Source organism: Electrophorus electricus, chromosome 4, assembly GCF_041902795.1.
Source record: "Electrophorus electricus isolate QZ-2024a chromosome 4, ASM4190279v1, whole genome shotgun sequence".
NCBI lineage: Eukaryota > Metazoa > Chordata > Actinopteri > Gymnotiformes > Gymnotidae > Electrophorus > Electrophorus electricus.
In genome coordinates this window covers 6730731-6752446 of record NC_137500.1, presented here as the reverse complement: position 1 = coordinate 6752446, position 21716 = coordinate 6730731, and the positions used below count along the sequence as shown (strand labels likewise).

Here is a 21716-nt window from a genome sequence, read left to right as displayed (position 1 = left end):
TATATATATATATATATATATATATATAGCTGATGATGGAACTCTGTCTGAAATGTGCTGTTTTTATCTGGATACCGTATGTACTACACTCCAACTTTTACTAGCTGTACATTTTTTTAATACAGTATGCTGCACTGGTTACTGTATATTTATGTAGTGTTTTTCTATATGCAAGCAATATAAATACCTTTGCTTTCTGTAAACTGAAAGATTTTCTGCCAAAGTATTACCTATTGGTCTTACATAGAGGACTTATCACAATAAGATATTCATTCATCACACTGTTATATAGAACTTCTTCTATCCTTCATTTTTGTTAAAATCAACTCGGCGATGTGACTTTGTCAACAGCAGCAGGAGGAATTATGAAGCAGCTTGACTTACCAAATCCAACCAAATGCAAAACTCATCAATCATCAATACAAAGTCCTGAAACATGCTATTCATTTTTTTTTCAGGATTTTTGCAAACCTCAGGTTTTCTAATCACATACTAAAGACAATTTTATTTATTTGTATTTATTTTAATTTTTAATAATTTTATGTTAGTTTGTCTAGTTGCTTTTGGTTTCTGTATGTTTTGGGGTTGTAATTTTCATATAGATGATACAGGCTTTAATCTTCATATAGATGTTATGGGTTTTCACTTTCATATAGATGTTGTCCCACAACACGGTATCTTTATGGTCATCATTTAATTTCAAAATTGTTCATTGTTCTGGTCCTTAAGTACTGCACTATTTTCATTGTTAAATTTGTTGTATTATATTATATTATTATATTATATTATTTGTAAAAGTGCACTAACTGGAACAAAAGAAAGTGAACATAATGACAATGACCAACAACGGTCACAGGGAAAAAAGGGTTTAAAAAGGATAAATATAATAACCTCATAACTCCCAGGTGGTTTGGAGCATTGGGCACAGCGCGCACACCACCTGAGGGAGGTGTGGCAACAAATGATAACAGAGACCATGTGCAACAAAGGACTAAAAAATAAACAAAAGCCACGTGCAATGCCACCAGTTCCTAATGGAGGCTCCCGTGGGGGCGCCATCACACACACCAAGTACTAAACTTTACACCTCTCTTATCTGTAAAGAAAACTTGCAAAATATCGCTAGAAAATAATACCTAGTACTTTATTTGAAATGTACAATTGTGCCCTCTATTAGTACAGTATTGTTTAATTTAATCTCTGTCTCAGTTTTGAGGGGTTTACAAACCAGTTTAATTATTGTCACTCATTGCAGTTATTCTCCAGTTTTCATTGTTTACATGAAGTAGGACATATGCAAGAAATTACACTTACTTTGTTTTAAGTACCTGTGCTGTATTTATCATTATTACAGAAAGTGATGTGTTGTAAGTCTGTAAATAAAATGTTTACTATTTATGTAAAATCTATTGTATTTAGTGTTGAAATTAATAAAGTCTTCTAGTAAAATTGTTCAAATTAGCCTTAGCAAAGATGGGACAATACTTAAAGCAAAGCTAATCCTCTTAATAGATTGTAAGAGTTTGGCTTGCATTCTGGCACTATCCAGATGGTCTTCCTCCCTCCGGACATTGTGTGTGTACAGATCTTGCTATGTGGGTACAAGACACCCTGATATGGTAACCTATTGGGTATAAATATGCACTTTCCTTTCTCCCGTAAAATTATGGATAGACCTGTGAAATATACGTTGGTCAGAAGACATCATATAAAAGTGTTTGGATGTGGCACAAGGAAGTGGTTCATTAAGAAGAACAAGAAACAGAAGAAGGAATGCAGAAAACCAGAAAACAGGAAAATGAAGGAATGGCCTAGTAGGGTCCTGAAACATCACAGAGACTTGATACTGAATGAGCTGGATGTGACCAAAGTGCTGCCACACCTAGTGTATGACAAAGCCTTTTCTCTGGGTGAAAATAAGGAGATACTGGCTCAGGAGTCTCGGAGTAAAATGGGAGCGCTTTTCTTGGATCATCTGGCAAAGAAGGGCCCGGGTGCATTCTGTTCCTTCTGCTCTGTGCTGGAGGATGTGTGTCCTCATCTGCTCACACGCTTCCTATTGGACTGTGAAGGTACAGATACACGTGCGGATATATAGCCAGTACATCTGTGAGCTCTGTCTTTCAAAATGAGAAAAGCTTCACTGCTTCTATTACTACTACCATTATTATTATTATTATTATTATTATTATTATTGTTATTATTATTATTATTATTAATAATAATAATAATAATAAGTAAAATATGCCCTCTAAAAAGGTAACACTATGGATTTAAACTAAATATGAATAAAAACACAAATAAAAACAAAAAATGTTAGGCACTAAAAAGTGTACATTTTGTAGATAAAAATCAAACAAAATAAAAGCCATAAAAACTAGCAGGATAGAAAATTGCAAGGGAAGGTCTGTGGTAAAGCTAAAACTTTGATTTGTTTCTTTTGTAATGAATAACAGATGACTAATTAAGATACCTGAATAATGATGTGAGTACAGACAGGCTTAAGGATGTAATCAGCTTTCAGCAAAGCCAGCCACCAGTAGTTTGCACAACAAAGCTTGCACATACTATGCTCCAACCCAATTCAGCTGCACAATATTAATATTACTGCCTAAACTTCATTGTTTATATAAGTATTTTTGAGTAACCAAAACAAACAAAACAAAGGGAGACATTCTAAACCTGTGTGTCCCACTAATAGAAAATAGCTGCCTAAATGCAGAACGGTGGGGGGGAGGATTACCAGATAGCCAGTACAATGAATTGCAGTGAGTCGGATTTAGCATAGGGATCAAACTCAGCTGTCTGGGATCCAGCCTGCCTGATAATCTATCAAAAACCTTCAGTTAAGGATTTAGAATTAGGGTAGAAAATTGAGGCAGATTAACATATAAAATAAACTATACAATAATGAGTCTCTAAGAAATTTGTTTTTCATGATTTTGGGATGTGATTAAAAATCAGAGAATGTCTTTATTACCTTTATAAACATATTGACCTCATTAAATATCTCACATTAAATATGTTCTCTCACATTAAATAATGCTATATGTGCTCTGTGATTATGAACTATTAGAAGCTGATGGATGGGGTTTATCTATAAACATTTACTATCAGCTGTACAATTAAATCTTGATGAAATATTTGTTCACACAAGTGGAAAAATAAACATTTTGGCTCACACTAGATTCATAAAGGAGGCATGCAATGAAAGGAAATTTATCCATATGTCCACATAAACAATGCAAGCAACTATAAAATCTCTATATTAGAAACAATCCACATTTGTATTTGCTGATCTCACAATAAAACACACTAATTTGTATGCAAATTTACCTTTGGACATGCATTTACATTGAATGCATTTGGCAGACACTCTTATCCCGAGCGATTTATGATATCAATCAATCATGTTACAGATGTAGGCATGTGTAGTGGTAGGAGACTTGCCCAAGAACTCGTACTGGTATAGCCTGGAGCACTTGTCCAGACGGGGATTATTGCCTATGAGGGAGGCAGCGTTTTACCCACTACACTATACCAACCACATGTGATTTTGTTTAGAAGTATTCTTTTATTTACAACTGCAGTTTAATTTTTTTAGGCCATGAAATATCTCTGGAATGGTATAGTGAATTATCTGTCCCTCACAGATGGCTCAGGTGGACAGAACCAAAAGCAGGGACAGACTCTACCACCCCACAGCCAAGAAGATGTCTTTTCCAAGGTACAGGACACAGTTTGTTCTCACACCACGTACAAGGATCTTCTTTTTGATACCTGGTAAGATATTCCTCTCTGTATGACAGTCTGGTCTCTTTAGCTTCCATTAGGGTTGCTTTAAACTGATGAAAACAAGAATGAACCAATCCTGACAGCTCAAGGAAGCACACAGTGCTGAGTGTGTTTACTGTTGATTTAACGCTAGACTTAAGTTGTTCGTCTTTCTGCCATTTTGCCATGGCACTTCTGTGCCCTACCTTTTTTTCTCAAGACATTTTGCTGTGTGTGTTCTCTAAACACAGTGTCGTTGTCGTGAGGCAGGGATGAAACACTAGCCTCTGGGAGGTGGAAGCAGGGCTTTGTTGTTGCACTTCAACACACTTGGATAGACAGGCAGACTGCCATGCTGAGTGCGTCTCTCTCCATGGATGGCTCCTCCCTCCTCTGCCCCACCCTTTCCACTGGCTTTTCTGAACCTTTGACCTTTTCTGTGTGAATGCCTCTTTACCCCACAGCCGTTAGCATTTTTGTGCCCTTTCTCTGGATTTTCTATCTAATGTGTGTGTGTATACACTCACCAGATATTTATGTTCCCTCTGCACTCACTGGCCAAATTATTAGGTACACCTATTTTACAGGTGTAGAGTTACAACATTTTGCTATGCACAGTTTGTCCGCCACCATGTACTCATCAGTCTCTGACTACAGGATCACTGCTGAGCAGATATGATTTTGGTGACCATTCTCAATATAGCAGTGACGTTGCCATGGTTGTGGTGGTAGTTTATCAGGCACCGCAGGGTTGCTGGAGTTTTGACATGTGTCAATGTGCTTGCTCAGCCGAGAGTGGTCTGCAGCCCAAAGATATCCAGGCATTAGCAGTCCTGAGGTGAAAGACCGACGGCTGATGAAGAGTGGGAGCTTCATGCCCCAGCCTTGCCTGTGCCACTTTCTGTTCTGCTGCATTCAGAATCGCCAGCCAATCAATCACCTGCCCTGCCAACACACCTCCCACTTGTTTGCACCTGTTACCCATCAAGGCTCTTTCAAACTCTGCTACTTTTACCCCTTTGTTTGCTAGTTGCACTTTGCAAAGGCTCTTCCAATGAGCTCCACTGTCTACTTTGTATTTTTTATTTATCTCATTTTATACATTAGTCTGTCCATGATTAGCCAGTATTGTGATTTTTTTCCTCTCTTATCTTGAATAACCTGTTGTTTTGGTAATGTGACTTTGATCTTTGAAACACATTGTTTATAATAAAGATAGAATTTGGACTTGCATACTCTTTCACTGAGTTAAAAATAAGACTTGCATGGGAACAGATATATTACTGTTTCTAACTATACAACTCCAAGGCATTTATAATAAAGTGAGTAGTGAGTGTAAAGTAGGCTAAAAACTGGACTGCTTATGTGTTTTCCTTCCTCTGCTAGTTCCATGGCTCAGAGGACTAGCTACCTACTTTTAAAATCAGGTTATTACTGATTTTAAATGAAGATGACTTAGACTGAGACAAGGCTCCCTTTATATGAGTCATTATGGTTACTAAAGAAAGCCCTGTGGATCCTTTGTCATGGCAGATGGGCCTGCTTTAACGGATTACATCTAGGATTAAGTTAAATTCTTCTTCTAAGGTCATGTACCTGGAGTCATTCTGTTATCAAGGTCATCTCAAAAACTGCCCTCAGCACTGGACACTTGCTTACATCACCATTAGAAGCTTGCTTACCTCACTGGCCATTTCTGCGTTGAAATGCACTGTATGCATCTTTGTGGCATTTTAAGGTAGTGTTTAAGACAGTTTGCTGACTTGCATTTGCATTTCCATTGTTGGAGGTTAGAAGAAATTCATACTCAGACTTGACAGAGTGAAAGCACAGAAAGCACACGCCTTGCAGGAGAGAAATGAAATGCTGTGTATGTGTAGGAGGGGAGAGGTCAAAAGGACAGTGAGCTGGCCAGTGGGTTGAGGTAATTGTGTCATGGATAGCTGCTTTTTCTGAGTGCTGAGTTTCTGAGTTTCTGAGTTTTTTTCATCATTATGAGTGAGTTATGGCTACACTAAATGTGTGTGTGTGTGTGTGTGTGTGTGTGTGTGTGTGTGTGTGTGTGTGTGTGTGTGTGTGTGTGTTTGCGCGCACTGAAAGAGGACCATTGTTTGCACCAATGTGCACTTCATAAAAAGGCTTTGTTTTAGGGGAAAACTTAGCACGTGGTTAGGATATTGGTGAATGGAACAGATGGGAAGAGTAAAGTAAGGATGGGTGAATGAATAAAGCTTTGTGGAGTAGGGACAGCTACTCATATTGCTATAAAGTTAATAAAGTAGAACTCCCTTTTAGTCTGACTGACACCAAATCAGCATGGAACTGACCTGGAGTCAGCATGGACCCAACAGCCTCATCAGGCTGACCTGGAGTCAGCATGGGCCCATCAGCCTCATCAGGCTGACCTGGAGCTGGAAAAGTGGCTCCCATGCATGCACAGATTGGCAAGATAATTTAATCAGAAGCATACTTCCTGAGAAGATAATCTGACATGACTTTGGGTCATGCATATTAGGAGAAAGGCACACACAAACAACCTAAGTAGTAGGCAATCGGAATTATTGTTATTAGGTACAGACATGGGGAAAACATGGAAACTCCACCCAGATAGGGATTCAAACCCAAGACCCTAGTGCTGAGAGGCAAACGTTATGAGGGATACATAAACTGTTTATATAAACTGTTCTGTTGTAGTTGTTATTTTGTTAGTTTGTATTTTGTTATGGTTAACTGCCTGGGGATCATCATCTTTGTAAAAACAAATTGGCTTTTGTAACTTTTAACCAAATAAATATTTTATTAAAGCCATAAAAACCGGATTTGCATATGCTTTGCTAGAAATAAGACTGTCCAGCCTTTGCTCATTGACAGTTGAATGTGAACTTTAGGTATACTTTGTGAATTCTCTCTCTCTCTCAGTGTATATGTGTGTGTGTGTGTGTGTGTGTGTGTGTGTGTGTGTGTGTGTGTGTGTGTGTGTGTGTGTGTGTGTGTGTGTGTGTGTGTGTGTGCATGTATGAGTGTTTTTGTGTTGGCAAAGTGTAGAGGGAGGTAGTCTGTCAGAGTGTGTGTAATTCCTAACCAATGTAGGTATCTCAAGCTCAGCCTAGTCTGGTCTATCAGGTGAAAATGGTTCCCACTATTTCTCAAGCTTTGCTCCTGTGAACCATGATTTCAAGAGATTTACAATAAATGACCTAAGAGCCCTCTTCACCCCTCTTCACACACACACACACACACACCACTCACTTGCCCCCCCCCAGCCCCACCTCACCCCCACCCCCACGCCCCCCCCACACACACACACACACATACACACACACACACACTCATAAACACACATAGGTTCTTGCTGAATAGAAAAGAAACTGATTGCTACAGCAGGTTCGGTGTTGTAGGGAAGACTGTGGTATATCTTTTGGGTTTTCACTCTGTCTGTAGCTGTCTGATAGTGTTCACTTTCTTGCTGACTTAGACTGAACAATCTGTTCTAAATCATTGCCCCAGGCCTGCTCACCATGAGTGCAAACTGCCTACAAAACACGGTCTGGTTAACCTTATCTGTTAGAGGACCACCATACCTAAGCCCTTTAATGACTTCACAATGCATTGCATCTTGGATAATACACACTAATTTAAATATGCTGTTGATTTTTAGACTATGTTTTTGCTTGCACTGTACTTTTATGCTGCTCTTTGAGGTTCAGAATTATGAACAAGCTACCAGTTTCCTTCCTGACTTAAATTTAATACAGCATCTTATGGGTGTAATAACATGCAACGCAGGCCTTAGTATGTACATGTGTAGTGAATTTATTCAGGAGTGAGTCAAGATACTGACATATGGGTATATTGTACATTTTATAGTAAAAAATTAAAACACACAAACAGGATTTAAACCACAAACAAATGAAACAGAAAAAGTCACAACATTAGGAACTAGCACTCAGAAACTAAAAAAAGGCTCAAACACCACACTATCCAATGACAATTCACGATCAGTATGACTTCACAAAGACATACTGGCAATTGGTGAGCATTTGTTCCAATCCTAATGAGACCACCATGAACTGCAGGTGTGGGTGGTGATCAGTGGGAGGTGCCAGGGAGGAGCCAGAGGAAGAGTCGGCCACACCCAGAGTGGCAGATCTTGGAGCCTCTGTGACACAGCATTGTGTAATGACCTGTCAATTTAACTCTTTTTTGTATAATAAGTAGGCATTTTCTCCATAGGTCCTACTAATTCAAGTAATATTTGATATGTACTGTTTCTATCCAAAATTAAAAAGACCATGACCCAAGAATGTAAGGAGAGCTTGTCTGCTTCGCATAAGCATATTTGCTCTTGAGCCTTTAGGAATCAGTAACATGTGAAAGCTCTGCTCTTTCTGCACAGTGAATGTCCACTTTAGGTTTTCATATTACTCACAAAAATGCTACTCAAAGAGAGACAGTAAAATTTAATTCAGTTCATGACTGGTTAAAAATAGCAAGGTTGACAAAATCCCAATCTGTCAGGTTAAGAGAAGAAGAAAAGGAGGGGGTAGGTTTAGGTTATGCATGCTCTGATGGCCTCGTGACACAGAGAAAGCACTGTGACAGCACTGAAGTGTAACTTGACGTGTGCTTATGTACATATTTGGGTGTGCATTTATATGTGTAGGTGTTCATATATTTTCTTATATTCTTATTTACATAAGAGCAAATGTGCAGATTTTAGAGTGTGTGTTTTGTCTTACTATTGTAGTGTACTCATGTGTAAATTGCTGTCACTTCTAGCACCTCCTCTTTGAAGAGGAATCTTAAGGCTCAGGTCTAGCATTTTTCCTTTGGGAGGAAAAAAAGTCCTCCAAACAATTTCTGATTCCCTTTTACCTGCATGTGGAAAAACCATGGAACAGAGAGGGGAAAGAGGGCGTTCCACACTTGTCCTACTTAACACACTGCAAATGAATTCCACATGACATTGGTGAAGGTTTTAACAAAGACAGAAACAGCACTGAACGCAGCAGCAAGTGACCTCCAAATATAGAACCGCACAAGCAGACCTGGACAATTTACCTATGAGCCTCAAAAAACAGAACAAAATGACTACAGGTGCTGTAATGCTGTGGTGGTGAACTCATGCTTGACCTATATGTACAACCTCCCCTGGTAGCAGCAGATGCCCCTTACAAAGGTATAGGAAAAGACAGGAGGATCTCCATTCCATTGCTCATGTATGTTCATGTGTGTGTGTTTTAGTACATTTGTGTGTGTGGGGGTGTGAATGGTGAGTATAGATGTGCGGGTGTGAGTGTGTATACATGTGCCCTTGAAGATGAGTGTAATGAGCTGTCATAGTGCTGCAGTGGAAAAGTGTGCATGTATGAGGGGACTTCAGGGCTTCAGACTGCAGTAATGGCACTGCTGGTGACCCAGTGCTACCCGAGTGTCTCGGTAGGAACACCCACTTCCACCAAGTCACAGAATTGAGGTACAGCAGCCCAGCTTTTCTTCACAAATACAGCACCGCTTTGTAATCAAGGACTGTTCCTGACTTTTAAACAAATGATGGCTCATGCCTGGTTTAGAATAAAGCGGTGGTGTAGCTTGAGCTTGAGTTGTATGGGTAGATTCTTACTGCAGATGAACAAGATTAAATATTTTATCATAATGATGGCATATGAGAACAATGTGCTTGTACAATCCACTCTAATAAGCCACCTATTTCTTCTTCTTTGTACACATGCTTTGTATCTTTACCTATCTACTGTACAATCTAATTTGCTGCACATCTTGAAGAAAAGAGTTTTATTTAATTGTTCTTTGATTAAGAGAACAAAAATTCTAGGGCACGAGCTATCAGGCTGATATGTCTTGACGTCATGAGCATAATTGCTCTCACACTTGAAATAGATTCAGCATGAACTATTTCTGGTCTGTGCATCCCACCCTAGCATTTCCACAGCTCTCCACTACAACTCTCAAGTGCAGACACAACAGATGACAATCAGTCAACCCGTATATTTTCTTAAACAGTGTTAATTTAGCAGCATTGATCAATAACATTTGCTTTATAATCACTGAGGCTGTGAAGGAACCAGCATCATTATGCAGCCAATTAATTTCACACTGAATAAAAAGCAAAACAAATGCAGTTGTTTTAATACCAAATTAGCCTAATTATGAGGTTAGAGACAAAACAAACAAGCTCACCACCTGACTCTTTCTATTTACTCCCATTTAGGATTTCAGAAATATTATTAAATCATGCAAAATAACGATCTTTTTTCAGTTTAGAATTGTATTGATTATGATGCAACTAGACTGATATTTCTCTGACTGAAACTGAGTCTGGCTCCGTGGGATGTAAGAGAGTGTATGGTTTGAGGCACACTTCCAGTTGCATAAATTATCATTGTTTGTCATGGCTCTGCAATACAACAACAACAACAACAACAATAATAATAATATAGACTCAAATGTTGCAAAAGTACTGAACTTTTATTTTAAAAGATTTAAGAAGGAATTCAGAGTAATGATAAAAACAAAGAAACAATATTGTTTGACCATAGGCTAGATGCATGTAACATCACATATTGTGTGTCGCAAAAAAATAAAACCGAAATCAACTGAAGGAAGTATATTCATTTTCCTATAAAGTACATAAAGTACAATATGCAAGCAAACACTCTAAAATGGTACACTTATAGTAACCCTGTAAAATAGTGTGCTTTAAATATTCTCAACTAGACTACATTATAAGCTAAATTGATAAGTCCCTGGAATTTATTCTGAATGTACAAACAGTTTATAACCAAATTTCCTTCAGTCAGGACAGGGGAACGTACTTTGTGACATACAATTTCTGAAAGTCAAAAGGAAGGTAATTTGACTTTGTAGATGTCCAGGTAGTGCTGCTGGAATTGACTGAGGCTTTATGACAAGTTACCTTGTACGAGAATTTATATTTCATGGATCGTTTTGATTTATTGTTTATGGTTCATATGTTTCGCTGCACAACCAAAGCAAAAAAAAACCTTTAACATTATTTGGGGGGGGGGGGGGTAGAGAAAATATGACTGTTCTGATTTTACAGCAGTTGACATATTTATGAGAGAATATATTAGGCCTATGTATTACTATAGCCTATATAGCAATGTAAAATTCGATAGTGAAGTCCGAAGACTTTTCATGCTACTTGGCACTTTTGCTAAACGCGTCCAATTACTCCCATTTATGTATTCGCCTCCCCCACCCCACCCCACCCCACCCCACCCCACCCCCACCCGGCTCAGCCCACCCCACATCCTCTCACTACACGTCTCTGCTCCCTACCTCACTACCACAGACGCTGCAGCGTTTTACTCAGAGCAAGAGACCGTGAGGGGCAGATCGTTCTAGGCAACGCGCTGCGAGCGGTGGACAGAGAATGAGTATTTCCTGACTAAACTTGAACGGATTGGCGATCCGTGCTTAGAGGTAATACGATTCGAGTGTCATTGTAGGCATGGGTCGCGGCGGCGTGGTACCTCTCGCCGAGCTCCTAGGGGAGTGTTTTCCCTGTCAGTTCGTCAGCGCTGGAAATGGCGTTGTGATGCTGAGCAAGGAAGACGCAGTAGACGCGGATGCCAGAGAATAGGAGAAGAGCTAAAATATAGTACCTGTGTTTTTCTTTTGGTGTGGATTTTTTTAAAGCGGTGAATGATACCATGGTGAATTACCAGAAATACATAACTGTTATGCAGCTGGCCTTAGGTGTGACAGCCATCAACAGAGACCGTAGCCTGCCTCCAAGGAAACATATGTGGTGAGTATGAACCTCAGTTCGGGTTATTATGCGATATAGGTTGTGGAGAAAGGCGGGGATAGGTTTTGGTATCCTTGTTACGGCGCGGCACGACCGCACAATCAGCAAAAGGAGCATATGCTTTTACTGGCAAATCCAAGGGTCGATCTGTGCAGCCACTTTCACAGTGTTGTATTCAGGTACAAGCCAGGTGCAATACTGTGTGTGTAAGTATGTGCACGAGAATTCTTGGGCAGTACTGATATGGCATAGCTTACAGTAGATTTAGGCGCCAGCAGGTTTTTTATCTTTTTTTATGAAGAGACAAATAAAATCTTATCGGGTCGATTTGCATGAGTATGATGTAATGCTACTTTTATTCATCAAGCTTTTGTGACTATTGTACTCTTTTATTTCAAGTTATTTTTCTGTCTTCATTCATAAATCACTCTCCTGTTACAAATAACCATGCATCATCCCATTTAACGTTTTGTGCTCTAAAAAAAAAAAAAAGTGTCTGTAGCATGAACAAGTGCTTACTGTATTTTTATCTTACCCAGTTTCGTTTTTAACATTAAAACTCAACAAGTACTCCCTCGCATTTCATGTGTCTGTTTCCAGTTTGTCATCGTCATTAAAAAAGTGTGTCTGTGTGCATGTCACTCTCACAACATCTTTGTTACCACCACACATTTGTCTTGTTTCTCATGTCTTTTGCAGATTACACTGCTTGATTTTGGCACCCATGCACCTAATTTTCATTATGGCTCTTTCTTAATTGTGAGTAGTGTTCCTCTAAGACCTCTGTGTGTGAGAAGATTGTGTCTATAATCTACACAGGATTACACTATGGGTGAAAAGGAAATGAGACAGCTAATTATCCATCAGTGACCAGCACAGAGTTCTCCTTCAATGTGGATGACAAATTGTTTACAAGAAGGCACCGTGATTGTCATATTCCACGCACACCGAGTCAAATTACCGTTTCCCTTAACCCAGCACAGTTCAAAATAAAATTTAAAATCCACTTCATATCTAACTGAATTAATGTAGCGTATTTCATGTCATCTTTCTGCGCCGTGCTCTAGGTTTGGTATTGCTGTCTGTTAGGATGTTGTGAACTTTTATCAACAAAAGGCATAAATTCTTTTAATCAGTACTTTTAATATTTGGTAACTTGGTGTTATCACTTCTTACAAATCTCGGCATCTGCTTTTAATATGTAAATGCTTTCATAATAACCATCTCTTCTTGAAATATGGAATGCCTTTATCTTTTTACACTCATTATTTTTACATTTACATTTATGGCATTTTACAGAAACACACACATTGCAACTTACAGAAGTGTTTTAGATGTCTACTCAAAGTATCCTTAGCTGGCACAAATAGGTTAGAGTCCAAAAATACTCTTAACCGAGACACAGCCAGAATCGAGTGTCAGTGCTAGAGCTAGAATGAGAGCTACAATGCAGTACAATACAATGCCATAGAATACAACACAATTTACGGGCAGTTACTCAACAAGATAGATCAAATGCAAATAAAAAAACATCTTACTAGTCTTTGATTATAATTAATTACGTGAACTTAAACTTGAAGTAGGAAAGGGTGAATAGGCATTTCCAGGCTTGTGTGCAATGATTGCTCATAATACTGAAAATCATCATGAGTACAAATTGGTATAATGGATCTGTGACCTTCCAGAATATCTTTCCCTAAAAGGGTTTGCTAGTCCATAACTTGCTAGCAATTAATGTGCAGAAATAAAATAAGTTGAATTTTGTGCATGCTGGTAGACCCGTGTGATAAATCTAAAATTGTTATCTGTGCAAAATGTATCTTTGAAATCTGTTAACTGCACACATCTGTGCTTTGGGATTTTCATAATTACAGGCACTCTGTTTTCTTTGGGAACAGTAAAGACGACAAAATTTGATGAACTTTCCTGGATAAAATATATTTTGGGCTGATGAGAAGCAAGTATTAAGTTTTAGCTTCAATTTAATTACCACTCAAATATGCAATCAATGATTATTTACACTGTATAATTGATTGTTTTTAAATTTCCCCATTTGTTTAAAATTTGTACTTACTTAATATCAACATCAGAAATGCTTTTAAAATTTAAAGCAGAAAAACCTCAAGCTGTAATCTTCTTTATGAGGACAGGTTTGCTGAAACGTAATGGAGTCACTGAAATCAACCAAGCTGCTAACATGAAGAATCCCAAAAAAAGGCAAAAACATGCCAAGTCTACATCAGTCTAAATGACAAAGCATTTAAGATCAGCAGAGAAATCCTCACAACATGACATGTGGATGCTGGCTCTGGGCCTGTTTGTGTAAATTAATTATTCATGGCTTAGGAAACATGGCATCACTATCATTTTATAGGAAATTCATCACTTCACCATGTTTCAGAACAGTAGTTATACTGAGATTACAGGTACAGTAAGCACAGCAAAGTTACTGTACCTAAACTGAATGACTCCTCTCAAAGACCTGATTTTGTCTAGAAAAGGAAGAAGCAGGTTTTTTAAAAGACAAATTAGGACAAAGTTGTATGTTTTTGCCAGATCAAGTAAACAGCATGGGAATAACCTACAGTTAAGTATTAGTTCATAAATAAATGCTACTAAATTCCTTTACTGCTCAATATGAGCGAAGTTGAGTTGTGTTGTTTGATTCTCCACCAGAGAGCATTTAATTTCTCCTCTTTGAGAGTTCCTACATTCGGTTTGTTCCTAGGTGAGCCTCCCTGCCTGGGGTTTTATATCTGTCCACTTTCTACCAGAGGACCTCTGAACGTCCAACCTGGAAAAGAGGTAAAGGATGTACACACAGGAGTGTGCAAAAGTCATTAGAAGGCAATCCAGGTTCAGAGACAGGCTGTATTGTACAGACATAAAGATATTACACAATAAATAACATAAATAGTGTAAATAACAAACAGAAGACTAAAGAAATTATTAAATGCATTATTTCATTCTTAAGAAAATGAAAATGTTGAGAGAGTATTACAGTACTAGCACTGATTTTTCAGTGTGCCATGGAGGTTAAGTGTGTACTCACAAGTTACTGTGTGATAGGCATGCTGTTGTTTCCCATACATTCAACAAGAAGCAAAACCTGTGCTAAAACATTATGCCATTGTTTCAATGGCTCCTTGCATTTATTGGAAAATAGTTTTTTCAAAAGCTTCAGGACTATCTTTTGGACTGCAGAAGAAGCGGTACTCTTAGATTTTATCTGTTATATTCATAATAACGCATTACCCCTCAAAGTGTCATAAAAACTGTCCAAGAGATTTTTATAAGACGGTATAGCCAGCTCTAGTGCCGGTTGCCTGACCCAAGCTGTGTAGTTGGCACTTATACTGACCCTCTCGGCATGCACATATATGTAATTCCTCAGTGTCTGCAAATTTCATATTTTACACTTGTCTCTCTCTTTTAATCTAAAATTAGTCCTTACTTTATTATAGTAATTAACCTGAAGTCAGCAGCTGTAGGTGAAGAGGACGCTAATAGACCAGGCCTCTCATGCCAACCCTGCGGTCAGTAAGGGCTGACTACACATGACTGCACTGGTTCCCGATGTCCTGTTTGCAGTCCGTTTTAGCCTGGGGCCTGTACCGGTCTGTCCAAGAGTTACACTAATGCGTGTGATTATAGCAGTGTTGATAGCAGTGCACGGTAGAGAGTGCATGCCTAAGATAGTGACAATCAGTGTCATGTGTGCTTGTAAAAGTTCTCTACTGAACCAAGACCAGTGGCATGGTCTATGTGCTACATACTGGTTTGCTGATTAAGCAGTACATATTATTGCTTAGCTTAATTACAAGTGATAGCTGCACAAGGCACATATGAAGACATCCGAGGACTGTATGATCTACCACACTTTACTACTGACTGCCTTTTGTCATTTATTTGTGCTGTAATAACATTAGGTATCTGCTTACACTGTTGTTTTGACAGTTAATCAGAGATCTGACAAATGAATATGCACTGGCATCAGCTCCAGTACTGCTTAGGTCAAATTTGTAAAAGCGCATGAGATTTTCTGAATACCTCCTTTTATGTGATGTCATTGAAGTCCCATGCACCTTATTCTATATATAACAGGCCCCACCAGTGATTCCTGTCCAGTCTTTCTCTATGTGCTTTTAAGGCATTTGACTGTGAAAGGTGAGCTGAAGATAAACTGTTCTCTGTGTTCCTCGAGTTAAGCTTAGCATTTCTGCCAAAGTCTTCATCCTCGTTCTCTTGTGTTTGTTTCCTTGCATCGCGTTAACATCGCGTCAAACCATCAATAAACAACTGTACGCTTATTTGTACAGAAATTCTGTGGAATTTTTATGCAATTATTTGTCTTATTTTAAGCTAACCTGTCTGTATAGTCTGTTATTCCATCAGTGCGCCATTTCTGATATATTTTGCAAGCAAATCCTATTTTTCCACTGTGGTGTTTAGATAGTGATATGGGTGGTTTATTGTTATTTTACTATTATTGAACTAAGGCCATGCGATCTCATGAGTTTCCATAAATAATGTATGTATGGCCTCACATGTGAGATGCTTTGAAGTCCAAACGGAGCAGATGTGACACAAATTATTGATGATGTGGATTTAATAAATGACTGTGTGTGGGATTAGTATGACAAGAAAATTGTTTAACCTCATTTACTGACACTTTTTGGTTCTGTGTGCTTGAGAAGCAGTGCTGGTTTGTTTAGTTTTCTCAGGGGTGTGTGAGGTACAGTATGTAAATTGACATCCCCTGAGACTTTGCTATGTAATATTATTCAGCCAGTTCTGCTTAGTCTGCGAATTTATGATATAATGGTTATTTGTTATTACTGTGGATGATAGTGCTATGTGTATTTATACAGGTAACACAAGAAAAATCATTAGGCCTTGGCCCTTTTAAAATAAGAGAGGAATCTTTTTTAATTCATGCATGAATCATGAATGCTTTGTGAAAAACAGAAAAATATTGGGGGGGGGGGGTTTGTTGGTATACACAATAACTGATGCATCATGGGTATACACAATAATTGATGTATTATTGGTATACACAATAATTTATGTAATATTGATATACACAATATTTGATGTAATATTGGTATACACAATATTTGGTATATTGTTGGTATACACAGTAACCGATGTATTTTTGGTATACACAATAATTGATGTAATATTGATATACACAATATTTGATGTAATATTGGTATACACAATATTTGGTATATTGTTGGTATACACAGTAACCGATGTATTTTTGGTATACACAATAATTGATGTAATATTGGTATACACAATAACTGATATATTATTACTATTCATAATATCGGATGTATTAATGTTATATACAATAACTGAAGCTACTCGTGAAATGGAACCTTAATCTGTGAAACAGAGAGGGATGTCTGTAAATAAACAGAGAGGGATGTCTGTAAATAAACAGATAGGGATGTCTGTAAATAAACAGATAGGGATGACTGTAAATAAACAGATAGGGATGTCTGTAAATAAACAGAGAGGGATGTCTGTAAATAAACAGATAGGGATGTCTGTAAATAAACAGAGAGGGATGTCTGTAAATAAACAGAGAGGGATGTCTGTAAATAAACAGAGAAGGATGTCTGTAAATAAACAGAGAAGGATGTCTGTAAATAAACAGAGAGGGATGTCTGTAAATAAACAAATAGGGATGTCTGTAAATTCACGGGCTCCAAGGCACCTCAAAAAGTATTTTAATTGTTCAGGTAGATAAGTCAATAACATCAAAATGAGAGTTTTTATAACTTTGTGTCCTCTAGCTATTTTTCACCTTTGAAATAGTTACGCACAGTTGGTCCAAATACCACAATACGCAGTGGGGCAAAAAGGATTAAAATGATAAATTCCTGAGAAACATTTCCTTTCTGCATATATTGTAAATTCCTTGCTTTTTTTTTTATACTTTTATGCCTATATTAATAAATGGGTTTTAGCAGTGTACTGCGAATTACCGAGAATATTATACATTTACCATAGGCTCTGCAGGAAGTGTTTATGAGATTTTTGACAGAAGATGAGGAATGCTGAGTGTGTGCTGCAAATGGCTTTCATAATGATTGCATGCCTTCATTATGTTATATATGTTCTATGTTATTTATGTTGTATGCTTGGAATGTTCTTACTGGATATGGGAAGATGGTAAAAAAATAAATTATATATATATATATATATATATATATATATATATATATATATATATATATATATATATATATATATAGTATTCAGATATATTTTTACATTATCAAACATTTTGTTTATACCTATAAAGTTAGTGAAGAGACAAAACCTAGCCAATATAATATTATTCTAGAATATTTATATATTTATTAGAATATTTAGTAAACATTTTGATAATAATGACATCATTGGAAAACAGGAAATATTCAAAATCCATGTCAGTGTGATTACATACAAAACTATTGTAAATACCCAATTTATTTAAATTAAATATAGATTTGTAGTGCTTTGTACTATGCATACTTTATCTGAACTTTTGAGAAGCAGTGCTCCAATACATAAAAAAGTGTCATTTCATATTATAAAATATTTGATCATTTTATTCATCATATTGATTTTTCAAACTAACTATAATAAGTTTTGTTTCTCTCTCTCTCTCTCTCTCTCTCTCTCTCTCTCTCTCTCTCTCTTTCTCTCTCTCTCTCTCTCTCTCTCATATTCCAATCTCAGGATTTTTCCCAAACACGAAAAAGATAAATACGGACCAGCTGTGTAAGTTGAAAATCTTCCTTCTCGTTATATTTCCTTGACCCAGTTTTGTTTTTGTTTTTTTACTTAGAGTGCTCAGGGCTTTCCCCAAGTTCCAAACACAGCTTTTCATCTTCCTCAGGTACTACCCTAGGGTCCACGCCTACATCCCCACCCCTGATACGCTCTCTATAGCGGCTGAATCAGAGAGTTCGGTGCAGGGCAAACCATCCCTGCGCAGAATCAAGGGCCGCATCCACCGCAGTAAAAGCCTGGACAGCATCGACCTGCTGGACTCTAACGTGAGTGAAAGACTGCACCAAGGGCAATTGTGTGTGTGTGTGTGTGTGTGTGTGTGTGTGTGTGTGTGTGTGTGTGTGTGTGTGTGTGTGTGTGTGTGTGTTTGTGCAGTTACACTATTAGGTAAACAGGTGACTTCGCATTCATATCCACGTTTGTGTGTGCATGTGTGCTTTTGTGTACAGTTGTAGTTGCTTCTTTCAGTGTAAGTTCAAAACATCCAAATTATACCCCGACATGCATACTAAATTCATACCAAAACACAAAAAAACTAAAATACACTAAAAGACCCAGACATTACTATAGGGCAGTTTGTGCAAATTTCATCCCAGTCATTAACAATTCTAATTTTCCTTACTCCTCTTACAGAGTTTAAAACTCTGAAATCCTTTCAATTATGTGCTATAAATGCTCTGTGGAGATGTAATTTGCTGTTAGTGTAGACATTCTGAATGTCTCATGGATTGTTTACATAGTTGTTCTTGTTCTCTGTGGATCCAAGGCAGAGTACATTTAAAAAAAAACCTTGTATAAGGACACAATGTCTCATGAGCTTAATGTTAAGACGAACCCAGTCTGATCATCCTGTGGGGATTCTGCGCTGCCATTCCACATAAACTGCAGTTCTTTCATTATCTCAAAGGCCTTCTTCTCTTCTCAGCACCCACTGCGACAACATTACCATTATAATGAGCTCTGAGGCTTCAGTATTATTAAAAGGCTGTGAGCTGTCAGACGCTGGCCCCCCTTGGCCTTGCGGGAGATTCTCTGTGGAAGGACACTCACTGCCATGCTCCCGTACATGTGTCTATGAGTGGAATAGCGGTCTGCAGTACTAATATATCCTATCATTTTACAGATCTCAGTTTAATTGTGGTGGAACTACGTGAATTAATGCTATTAGAACGTTTTTGATCCATCTGGGAATTACACAGTGTTTGTTTAACGTAGCGGGTGTATATACTCACAGTTGGCTCTGATGTTGCATTTCAGTGTTTAAGTACAACCAATAACTGTGGAACTCTGCTGTGGTAGTTTGGTGGTAGTTAAATCTTACATTTAGACACTCAGAAGCTTTTAATGTCAAATTATACATTTACTAGACTACTATTCAGAATACTGGAAAATTGGTATTCTTTTATCTGTCAGACTGAGGTAGCGTGGTAGCATATAATCCTCCCCTGTATTGACATGCATGCACCAGCAGGCCGGGTTTGAAGCTAAAGTTTGTGCTGACCGGCATGTGAACAGCACTTTCCCCACAACATCCATCTGCCTTAAAAAAGTGAGTTTCCACCATCCCAAGCCCCATTAATGGCCATTAAAGCCTGCCTCTCAGGCCACTTTCAAAGGCAGGGCGTCCCAGTGAAATAAGGTTGACCGGAGCACAGGGTCCTGCACTTGTAAAATGTTCATATATCTGGGCAGCCTCCCTATCACGTCGCAACTCGCGCGCACACACACCAACAAACTTGCTGACAAGGCTGGATCCCAACCCAGCTGATGAGAGTAACGAATTCGCATGCAGTGAGTGATGAAGGAGCAGCAGTGCTCGCGTGGAAAGCTGCGAGCCGCTGCCGCTGAACGTGCAGTGCCGGAGCAGGGAGCCTGGCAGGCTTACAGACCTGCACCAAGCATGACCTTACACTCTTTAATATGTTACTTGTGCACTTGCCGTTGTGCTGACATGGACTGGGTTACCTGCAGTGTTTAAATCACAGATGTGTCTGTCTGTGGCTTTGTATCATGAAGCCTGGTGGAGCTGCATTGTCAGTGTTTGTGGCTGCATTTGGGTGATGATTGTGGTCCTTAGTTATGCATTTGCACTTTTAAACTGTGTTGCTGAGCTGAATCAAACACTGCGCTTGGAGGCTGGTCAGGGGTTGTTGGTTGCATGCCCACTCGCACTGTCATTTGTGTTGGCAAGCGGCACTCTAGCTCACCAAGAGCGAGAACAGTAGTGCAAAGGGTGCAGGAAGCTGCATGCCCTATCACAGGGGTGGGGGAGGGATGAGCCAGAGAACTGCATCACCTTCTAATGCCTCACAGCAGCCTGCACTCAATCAAGTCTCTCACTTTCTCTCTAGCTCTGTTTCTCTCTCTCTCTCTCTCTCTCTCTCTCTCCCCCTCTTTCTTTCTTTCTCTCTTTGTCTCTCTCATGCTCTGTCTTGCTGTGTTGCCATCCATGACAGTGTCCTTGTGCCATTCACCTTTCCACTGCCTCCTTCCTTCTCAAACCTTTGCTGTACATTATGTCCACTCTCACTCATAAAGCACACGCACGCACACGCACACACACACACACACACACACACACACACACGCACGCACACACGCATGCACACGCATGCACACACGCATGCACACGCATGCACACGCACACACACACACACACGCACACGCACGCACACACGCATGCACACGCACACACACACACACACACGCACACACGCATGCACACGCATGCACACGCATGCACACGCATGCACACATGCATGCACACGCGCACACACACACACACACGCACGCGCACACGCATGCACACGCACACACACACACACACGCACACGCACGCACACACGCATGCACATGCACACACACACACACACACACACACGCACACGCACGCACACACGCATGCACACGCACACACACACACAGACACACACACACACACACACACACACACGCACACACACACAGAAACCTCATCAGTCATGCCGTCATGCTCTCATTCCTCTTTGTTCTGCATCACCCTATTTTAATTTTTTTATTTCACTTCAAAGGGCAACTTCAATGTCAAATGAACTGAAATTAGGAAGTGATGGGAACTTCATATGATGTGTGTTACTATGTCCTGTGGGGCTGTGTTCAATAACCCATTCATTCTGTTTTTAGGCTATATGCTATTTATTTTTACCAAATTACCAAACCTGTCGCATAACGCTTTTTCATTATTCTTCTATTTCCATATCTAGTAGAGATGTGGAAATTTGGTGTCATTAAAAAGTTAGGCTTGGTTTATTATGTTTGGTACTGTAAAATAATAATCTTTAAAACCTTAAGGCATCAGTCATGAAGCAGATATGACATGCAC

The 21716-nt window shown here is 38.9% G+C and overlaps 1 protein-coding gene across 14 annotated transcripts in view; it reads left to right on the top strand.

Annotated features, from left to right (window-relative positions):
- The first annotated feature begins 1460 nt into the window (after positions 1-1460).
- Positions 1461-21716, top strand: part of tjp1b (tight junction protein 1b) — a 67757-nt gene continuing 47501 nt past the window's right edge. For 5 of the 14 annotated variants that reach the window (XM_081712039.1, XM_081712038.1, XM_081712030.1 and 2 more), the window contains exons 1-4: positions 1463-2072; positions 3654-3783; positions 18302-18343; positions 18462-18621. In XM_081712039.1, the coding sequence (XP_081568165.1) occupies positions 1640-2072; positions 3654-3783; positions 18302-18343; positions 18462-18621 (765 nt within the window). In that variant the 5' untranslated portion in view covers positions 1463-1639. Of the gene's footprint in view, positions 2073-3520; positions 3784-10818; positions 11567-18301; positions 18344-18461; positions 18622-21716 lie in introns of those variants that run through there. The other 9 variants (XM_081712029.1, XM_081712031.1, XM_081712027.1 and 6 more) reach the window with 5 other exon arrangements.